Below are 9,914 nucleotides of genomic sequence, written 5' to 3'. Positions count from 1 at the left end.
TGTTTTCTGAGCTCCCCATTCCCGCTGCTGGAATAATTCCTTGGCTTGGCATAATCCTACAGAGTCATGTCCGGGGCTACGGAAGCTCCAGGGGGTAATTTTGGGAATGCTTTATGCTACTTGTAGGTGGGTCCGCCATGGAGTAAACAAATCCCTCATCCTCTGCAGCAAATGGCTTCAGGTTGGATGTAAGGAAAAATGTATCTTCTGAAGGAGCAGTGCTGCACTGCACAGCTGCCCAGGGGAGGATCACCATCCCTTGGGTGTTCCATAGCCATAGGCAGTGGGCATGGTGGGGTGGGTTGAGGATCTCAGGGGGTTTTTTCCAACCCTAATGGCTGTGTGATTCTAATTGGTTGCACTCACAGGGACCTCATCTGCTTGGTGACTTCTCCATGATAGTTGTTGCATGTTTTGGCTGGGACGTGAGCCATGTCATGGAGCACCGGCCAGTCTAAATAAAGTCTGCTGTGCTCCCACCAGCCTCGCTGGGGCCGTTGTTTTATCACAGCCCAAGGAAGGCTTCAGCTGCATTTGCTGAAGCAAGACATCTGCTGATGGGAAGGTTCCATGGATTTGCTCCTGATCCCATTTGGGAGCTCGCAGGGCTCCCAGCAGCACAGTGCGATGCTGGTACTGCAGTGAGACGGGCGGGCAATCCGTCTGGGGACGAGAGAAGCCACTTTCTCTTTCACAACACTCGCTGTTGTGTAATCGTGCATTTTTTTCTCATGACTCCGGGTCTGTGAATGCGTGCCAAGCAGAAGAGGAATTTCGATGCTCTGATAAGATGTTTACATCAGCCAGAACGGTGCTGGCGCATTTGATGTATGAAGTCATCGCCGGCTGTTCGGCTGCTGAGTGGAGGATGCTGCTGGGCAGAGCCTTGGTGTGGGAGCCCCATTCAGGAGCTCAGGCTGTGGTGGGGAAGGACAACGCATGGCTTGGCCTTGTGGCTGCTCTGCATGGCCCAGAACTGTCCTGAAAGAGCAGCGGTGCTGGGTGTGAAGGCAGAAAATGAAGTGACACTGCTATGTCTGTGGCCTCTGCAGGCACAGGGTGCACAGCATCGTGTATGGGAATGGCAACACCTACTCCATCAGCCTAAGTGGATGTATGATTGTTTGGATGTGGTAGACTCCATAAATGGGTTTGATTTCTCCTTTCCTAGTAAAGATAGGTAGGCTAACAGTCAGACTTGATGGCCTTAAAGGTCTTTTCCAACCTAAATGATTCCACAATTGTACAGAAATAAGAGAAGGTGGCAGGTACACCACACCCCTGTGTAGAGATTTCACCCCAGCTCTCTCCCCTCTTGCAGAACCATGTCCTGACCCTGATGTCCATGGCAGCTCGCATCTACAAGCACCCCAGCCTGAAGAATGCCATCAACCTGGTGGTGGTGAAGGTGCTGGTGGTGGATGAGGAGGGAGCAGGGCCGGAGGTATCAGACAACGGTGGCCTCACCCTACGCAACTTCTGCAGCTGGCAGCAGCAGTTCAACCCACCAAGCGACCGGCACCCTGAGCACTATGACACAGCCATCCTGCTCACCCGACAGGTCTGGGGGTCCCTTGGTGTGGATGCTGGGGAAATGAGGTTTTGAGATAGCCCAGAGGGAGGGGAGAGCTCCCGTCACAAGGGATGGAGCTTCCAGTTGGCACAAATCGAGCCGATTCGGGAGCTTAATGCACTTAGGATGTGGAATTTTGGTTTGCTCAACCTCCTCGGGTGCTGCCTCCCAACAGGATTTCTGTGGGCATCAAGGCTGTGACACGCTGGGGGTGGCGGATATCGGCACCATGTGTGACCGCAACAAAAGCTGCTCGGTGATCGAGGATGAGGGACTGCAGGCTGCCTACACACTGGCTCATGAGCTGGGTAATGTGTGCCTTTGTGGAGCTTTTGTGCTTTTTTTCAGCCCAGTGCCAGCATCTCTGCTCTGGATATCACCCTCTGCAATGCTGACTTGCTAACTAATTTGTTTTTTTGGGTTAGCGGGCATGGTGGTGATGGGTTGATGGTTGGACTCGATGATCTCAGTAGTCTATTCCAACCTTTATGATTCTATGATTGCTTCTATTCTGGAAGCAAATAGCATTTGCAGCAACGGAAAAAGGCTGATAACTAATAGGAGATGCCTTCTGCTCTGCAGGCCACGTGCTCAGCATGCCCCACGACGACTCCAAGACCTGCGAGCGGCTCTTTGGGCCCCTGGGCAAGCACCATATGATGGCCCCACTCTTCGTCCACCTGAACAAGAGCCAGCCCTGGTCCCCATGCAGTGCCATGTACCTCACTGAGTTCCTGGACGGAGGGCACGGTAAGGCTCAGCTCAGCAGAATTTTCCTTGATTGCTTGGGCTCTTTACAAACTCTAGAGGGTGAAGAGAGTTCAGTCAGAACCCAGGCTGAGCTCTGTCCTCTTATCATCTTAGAATTGTTTGAGTTTGAAGGAACCTGGTCCAACTTCCCAGGCACCTACAGCTCAATCAGATGCTCAATGCCTGCTCCAGCCTGACCTTGGAAATCTCCAGGGATGGGGCATCCATCCCATCTTGGTGTCCTCTTCTTGGTGTTACCCATGGGACCAAACCCCGGTGCACCTCCATCCCGATCCATGCCTCTCCTTGCTGCTTGCAGGTGACTGCTTGCTTGATGCCCCAGCCCAAGCCCTCTCTCTGCCCTCGGAGCTGCCTGGCCGAGGAGCCCTGTACAGCCTGGACCAGCAGTGCCAGCAGATCTTTGGCAAAGACTTCCAGCACTGCCCCAACACCACGGAGGAGGACATCTGTGCCCAGCTGTGGTGTAGGACCAGCAGTGGGGAGCCGCTGTGCCACACCAAGAACGGCAGCCTGCCCTGGGCTGATGGCACCCCCTGCACAGACGGTGGGCTGTGCTGGGATGGAGCCTGCCTGCCACAGGATGCACTGCAGCCCCAGGTACTGCAGGACAGGGGCTGGAGGGATGGGGTTGCACCTCTCTATATTTGTGTATTTTTTTATATGTATATTTTACCACCTGCTGACCGATGCCTAAGCACCGGTGACCCCCCAAGCCAGCTCCCCCTAGTTTTATTGCTCAGCATGGGACATCCCTTTGGCTGGCTTGGGTCAGCTGTCTCAGTTCTGTCCCTCCCAGCTCCTTGTCCCCCCACGGCCCCTTCGCTGGCAGGGCAGCACAAGGAGTGAAAGGCCCTTGGCTCTGTGCAGCACATCCACATTGTTTTTCTCCTAAATCCAAAACACAGCATCATACCAATCACTGCGAAGAAAATTAACTCTCTCCCAGCCAGGACAGAGCTCATAGAGGATCATAGGACCAGGCTAGTCCTAACCACAGCAAGCAGTTCTGCAATTAACTCTGATTAAACTGATTTATTTGCATTGTTTTACTGGAGGAATTAGCAGCGATTCCTGAGCCAGTCAGCAAACTGCAGGCTTCCAGCACACGAACCCGTGCACAACGGCAATAGCTTCACGCAAAGCACGCGCTTAAGTGCTTTGCTGGATCAGGGCCCCGGTTCGCAGCACGGGGAGAGGATCTGGGAGCGGAGGGGGGAATGGTTGCACTTTTTCCACCCTGGCAGCCTCTCGTGGCCTCTTGCAGCCGGCGGTTGATGGCGGCTGGGGTGCATGGAGCCCATGGGGTTCGTGCTCACGGACGTGCGGTGGTGGCGTGCAGTTCTCCCACCGCCACTGCGATCATCCCCGGCCACAGCACGGCGGCCGCTACTGCGAGGGCCAGCGCACCCGTTACCAGTCGTGCCACACCGACGAGTGCCCGCAGGATGGTAAGCTCCCTGCTGTTCCCAAAGGCACGTTCACCCACTCCCCGTGCTTTTTTCCTGCACCCCGTGATTGCCCTGCAGTTCGTTGGATACAAGCAGCATCTTCCTCTCTGCATGCTTCCACTGTCCTCACGTCTCCCCCACATCTCCGCTGAGGAGGATGAGCGTTCCTTACTTGCAGCACAGGGCTTTTGGGTCATTGTTTTGCCTTTCCTCTTAGGCAAGAGCTTTCGGGAGCAGCAGTGTGAGAAATACAACAGCTACAACTTCACGGATCTGGAGGGGAACCGGCTGGAGTGGGTCCCCAAGTACGCCGGGGTGTCCCCCCGGGACCGCTGCAAGCTCTTCTGCCGAGCCAGGGGAAGGAGCGAGTTTAAAGTCTTTGAGCCCAAAGTAAGATATCTCATGATGTCAGTTCCCAATGTCCATCTTTGTACCCATTTCAGAGCAAATTCCTGCAAATTCCACGCTCCTTGTCCGCTCTCCCCAGGTGATAGATGGGACGCTGTGTGGTCCGGAGACCCTGTCCATCTGTGTGCATGGGCAGTGCATCAAGGCCGGCTGTGATCACGTTGTTGGGTCCTCCAAGAAACTGGACAAGTGCGGGGTGTGCGGCGGCAACGGCTCAACCTGCAGGAAAATATCCGGCTCGCTCAACCGATCCAAGTAAGGCATGGGGGAGAGCAGTCCCTGGAGATGGGCAGGGGGGAAAAGCAGCATCAGGCTGTAGGAAGGGAGCACAGAGACATTTGTTCCTCTTGAGGCTGTGATTGGAAAAGCTGCTTTGGCTCTGCAGAGCTCCTGACCCGGCAACATCTGGCCGGGGAGCTTTGCTTGCTCCGTGCCTGTGGGCAGCCCAGGGGTGCTGGGCAGATGTTCACAAAGCCCAATGTCTGCGTAAGCGCTTCCTACGCTCGCCGCAAAGGAAACGAGATCGAGTCAGGGCTTAGCAAAGAGCAGAGGCAGCGTTTCCACAGCTGGGCTCCCCTGCACCGACCCCACGTGTCCCCACTGCACTGCTCTGTTGTCTGCACAGTGCTGCTCAGGATGCAGCTCTGAAAGTGTTGTGATGCAGAAGGGTGAGCTGCATGTTTGACGTGGTGCATTTTGCTCTCGTGCAGCAAAACCTGTTCCTGCTTCTCTCTGCTGCAAACCAGCATGATGCTCAGGAAACCATCCCCCTCTCATTCCCCTTTACTAGGAATATCAAAAATCCTCAGCTCCATAAGGTCCCAGGATGTGGGCAGCCCTTTCTGCTGCCCAAAATCTTTGCTGCTTTGTCACAGAGTTGGAGTTAATGCATCCCGCGGAGGCTTTTGCTGAACAGATAGTAACAAAGCCCAGCACATCCAATTCCATGCGGCGAGGTGACTCACTCAGTCAAATTAGATTTCCTAAATGGTTTCCTTCCAGGGAGCCAGATGAATGGAGCTTCCATTCTCCTATGAATTGTTTGTGGTTGACTAAAGAGAGATTAGCGTGGTAGCTACAGCCAAGAAGAGATCCCATTAAGATCGGGGTTATGGAGGCCAGGGCGACTGAGAGCAGGCTTTGACCCTGAGGCTTTGTTCCAAAATACTCTGACCATAATTCCTGACCGCAGCGTCAACCTGGGGAATGTGTGTGAACCCCCTGCCAGCTCCACGGCGTGATTCATGTGGGGGGATGGGGTGCCAGGGTGGCATTTTGTCACTGTCACCAGGCAGCATTGCAGCACTGGGGGCACGTGGGGACGCAGCCCTGAGCCAAGGGAAAAGCAAAGCGTTTTCCCAAGGGTTGTGCTCTGCAGAAAAAGCTCCTCCAGCACAGTATCCTCAAATGGAGCTCTTGGCATCGAGATGGGGCTGTCAACCCTTCTGAGAGGAGCCTGGGGTGCCTGGTGCAGCGATGCCCGCCTGCGGTGAGCAGTATTTTTGCTGCCCTAGTTCTTGCTGTTTTCTAGGAAAGGCTTTCCAGTTGGCACCAACGAGATCCAAGGTGGCTGTGCTGTTAACTGTTTGGCTCCTGATCGGGTATGAGCAGGGACTTCTGGCCAACGCACTCGGTGCCAGCAGCGCCCAGCTCCCCTGTCCCCCTGTGCCATCAGCACTGACAAAACCATGGGGGCACCTTGGCTTTTTGTGCCAAATGCTGCAGCTGTGTCAAACAAAGGGGAGTAGGGGAAAGATAGTTTCCTACCAAGGCTGATAATTGTGCTAATTTGTTTGATTGCATTGCTCATTTTTGTGTTTAATTTAGTAAATCCTTCCAGCCTAGCGCACATCTGGCACAACTGCAGTGTTTCCAGTTCTGCAGTGCTCTTGGGTACTGAGAGATGGCTTCAGAGCCACGATCTCCCTTGGAAAGGCCAGAAAAATAACCTTATCCCTTCACCCCATGCAGATACGGCTACAATGACATCGTCACCATCCCTGCTGGGGCAACCAACATTGACATCAAGCAGCGCAGCCACCGCGGGGTGCGCCACGACGGGAACTACCTGGCCCTGAGGACCCTGGAGGGCAGGTACCTGCTGAACGGCGACTTCGCCATCTCGGCCATGGAGCAGGACATCCTCCTTAAGGGCACCATCCTCAAGTACAGCGGCTCCATGACGACTCTGGAGAGGCTGCAGAGCTTCCGGCAGCTCCCGGAGCCCCTGACCGTCCAACTGCTGACCATTGCCAGTGAGGTGTTCCCACCCAAAGTCAAGTACACCTTCTTCATCCCTAAAGACGTCCCCTTCAGCAAGCAGAAGGACAAAGAGAAGAAGTCAGCCAACGTCATCCGCCCGATGCTCACCTCGCAGTGGGTGCTGGGCGACTGGTCCGAGTGCTCCAAGACCTGTGGCTCTGGCTGGCAGAGACGGACGGTGGAGTGCCGGGATGTCGAAGGCCAACCTTCAGCCACCTGCGACCGAGCCCTCAAGCCTGAGGACATCAAACCCTGCGGTGACATCCCATGCCCTCTCTGGCGCATGGGCCCGTGGTCGCCGTGCTCCCAGACGTGTGGCGAGGGCGTGCGGACACGCAATGCTTCCTGCATCCACTACACCGGCACCGTCATCGCCCCAGAGAAGTGCAGCTCCCCGGGGCCACCGCCAGCCACTGCCACCTGCCTGCTGCGGCAGTGCTGAGTGGGGACAGCGGGGCACAGGGCTGGGGACACAGGCCACTGAGTGCCACTGTGCCGCAGGCTTGCTTGAGGACGAGAGCTGCTGGTAGCCCGGCGGTTCGTCTACCTCAGAAGGGGGAATAAGGGCAGCAAGATAGGGAGGAATCACTTATTTGTGTCTTTTCCTTTTTGGCTGGCTGGGGCTGCGGGTTCAGGAGAGATGGGGTGGGTGGTGGTGGTGTGGGACGTGGTAAAATTGGGGCTTCTTTGCAAAAGCGTCGTTGTGCAGCTGAGGTCGCTGTCCCTGCCATGCAGCAGCGTGGGTGTGTTGAGCATTTTATCTGCTGTGGTTTTTCAGCTGGAGATAAGTGGCTCGTGTGGCTGGAAGGGAATCAGCCGAGGGCTGGGCGATAGGCAGTCGTGGCGGCTTCTGCTGGATTTATAACACAGGAGGTGCCAGAGCTCTGCCTCCAAACATCCCCCGCAGCCGCTGTTCCTCCCTGAGCTGCAGCCCCACCAGGAACACGTATCTCCTCACCTCCATTTCCTCAATATAAAACGATCCCACCCCTGTTCCCACTTGCAGGGTTGCCCCAAGGATTAATTAAAGCTCTGCAGCGCTCTGGCTGTGAAATGCCTGTTGCTGTCCCTGTTCCCCTGCAGAGCAGACATTTGGCTGCGCCCACATCCCCTCTCCCATCCTCTTGGCTCTGCCTGCCACACGCTCACTTTACCAGCTGTGCTTTTCATTTTGGAGATGAGACCTAACTGGTACCACTGCTCAGCCCCAATCCCTCGAGCCCCGGGCACACGAGGATGCTCAGCCCCAGCATTTGCTCCATCTGGGGCTGGAAGCTCCAAAAGGGAGTCCCACAGGACTGCATCTCCTCTCCCAGCCCAGACTCTCTGGCCGTGCTGCAGATGCTGCTCACTCACTGACCTCTCCCCTTTTGAAGCAATCGCCTCTCGCTGGATGTGTGCTGGCAGCAGCCAGAGCCTTGGGAGCAGGGCTGGAATTTGCAAATGTTTTGTCATTGACATCGCACTGTGGGTGGATATTCGGGGATTTTTGCTACATTTGACTTTCCCCGTTTGCAAAATGAAGCTGCCTCATGGAACTGCTCTTGTTGCAGGAGCTGCTCGATCCTGCCCTGCACATGGGAGGGAGCTTTTGCAAGAAGGGCTGAGCATGATGCAACTGTTTTGCCAGCGTGGAGGTGACCGAACAGCAGGTCCATATTGCAAACCGTGCCTTGGGGGGAATCGCTTTTGTCCTCATTGTTACAGCAGGATGGAGCTTTTCAAGCAGAGAGCTTGCCTTGTCTGCAAGGAGGCTCTGCTGTCATTCACTACGTGGAGATGTGAATCTGGGCAGCTGCAGGGATGAGAGGGATGCAGATTTTGGAAAGGATGCACATTTTGGAGAGGGATGGAGATTCTGGAGAAGGATGCAGATTTTTGGAGGATACGCGGAATTTTGGAATGGGATACAGATTTAGGAGAGGGGATGCAGACTGTGTGCTTGGAGCAAGGGAGGTCACTTCAAAATTCATGTGGACTCTTCCCTGCTGCAGTGCCCACCGTGCAGGTCCGAGATGAGGCCAGAAGAAGAGCCCTGGCTAAAGCTTTGATGTAGAATCCATCCCCTAGGAGGGACATGGACCCCTCTGTGAGTGACACCAAGGGCTGCAGAACCAAGGAGTGCAGGGGCTGAACGTTTTGGCTGGGCTCTTTTTGAGAAAAGCCAAAAACAAAAGCCAGCTGCACAGTCTGGATCCAGAGCTGCTTGGGCTGCAGTTCAGACCTACCTTCGGGCAATGTTCTCTGTCTGCTAATTAATCTCCAGGAATTTAAGGCCTCTCGCTCTAACAAATAGCTGGATGCTAAAGTCATGTAGCCTCGCTGGGTTGTTTTCTTTTCCGCTTTGCAGCTGAGAGGGTTTTAACTCAAAGGCAAGCATGTGTTTCCTCTCCAGCGGTGTAAGCAGCATCCATTTAGGATGGGGCAGATATTTCAGCCTGAGACAGTGCCAAGGAAAATGTCTGCATGTATCAGCCCTGCGTAGGAGCTCTGCAGCCCGTAAAGGCCTTTCCAGCTTTTCACATTTGCTCTGCAGCGCTTCCCCTATGCAAAAAGCTCCCTGCTGCATCAGACCCCACGCTGTGCCCTTTGTTTTGCCCCTGGGATGCCAAAGGAGGAATGCTGCAGCACAGCTGCAGGCACCCACCCATGGCCAAGGCAGGCTGGTGGCTCCTTGCAGAAATATTGCTCAGTTTGGGCCATCTGGGGCTTTCCTGGGGGCTCGTGGGTCCTGCTTGGGGACATGGGGTCTGCTCCTGCCTTCCCATAGCAACACGTAGCCTTTATGCTGATTTATCGAAGAGGTTATATATTAGGATATATATGTGTATATATATGTTTCCCTTCAGTGAAGGATTGTAGCAATGTACTGAGCCTCTTGTGTATTTATTACAGATTTCTGGTTTGTTTTGTACAGTAGCTGTCTGTACCCTAAGAAAAAAAAAACAAAAACAGACTGTCTGTGTTTGACCGTGCTGCTCCCACGTCCTTCCTCCAAAGCATCGCTCCTCGCATGGCCCGGCAGCGCCCGCTGTCACCCTTGGGATGCACAGATCCCATCAGCTGCAGAATGGATCCAGCAGAACCAAGCTCGGGACTTCCATTGCAAGGGGAAAAAAGTACCATTTTCTGAATTTATCTTTGTGTTTGAGTTTGAGGGCAACTCTGGTTGTGACTCTGCCTTTACCTCTTCAATAAAGGGTTTCTTGCCTATTGCCTCTCAGCTTTTATTAACGTTTTTCTCAGGCTGTTTTCTAGTTCTCTTCCCAACAGCTAAACAAAGGGTGAATTTCTTTTTAAGGTGCTGAAGTGCGTGCAGCAATACGGCACCCTGGGATGTGTCACACCGATGGGCACTGCTGCATCCTGCCCAGGGCCCCCAGCACCGCGCTCTGGGACCTCCTGCTGCAAAACAGGCGGAAGCAGTGAGCAAAGCTGCACCAGCAGCACTT

General features: G+C 54.5%; 1 protein-coding gene across 1 annotated transcript; it reads left to right on the top strand.

The window, feature by feature from the left end:
• The first annotated feature begins 790 nt into the window (after positions 1-790).
• ADAMTS8 (ADAM metallopeptidase with thrombospondin type 1 motif 8) lies at positions 791-9,399 on the top strand. Its single transcript, XM_010723795.2, has 9 exons — positions 791-889; positions 1,262-1,561; positions 1,749-1,881; positions 2,156-2,323; positions 2,643-2,941; positions 3,609-3,792; positions 4,010-4,182; positions 4,280-4,455; positions 6,172-9,399. The coding sequence occupies exons 1-9, from the start codon at positions 791-793 to the stop codon at positions 6,902-6,904; spliced, it is 2,265 nt and encodes a 754-aa protein (XP_010722097.1). The 3' UTR covers positions 6,905-9,399.
• The last annotated feature ends 515 nt before the right edge of the window (positions 9,400-9,914 follow it).

Source organism: Meleagris gallopavo, chromosome 26 (genome assembly GCF_000146605.3).
Source record: "Meleagris gallopavo isolate NT-WF06-2002-E0010 breed Aviagen turkey brand Nicholas breeding stock chromosome 26, Turkey_5.1, whole genome shotgun sequence".
Taxonomy (NCBI): Eukaryota; Metazoa; Chordata; class Aves; order Galliformes; family Phasianidae; genus Meleagris; species Meleagris gallopavo.
This window is presented reverse-complemented; position numbering and strand designations above follow the sequence as displayed.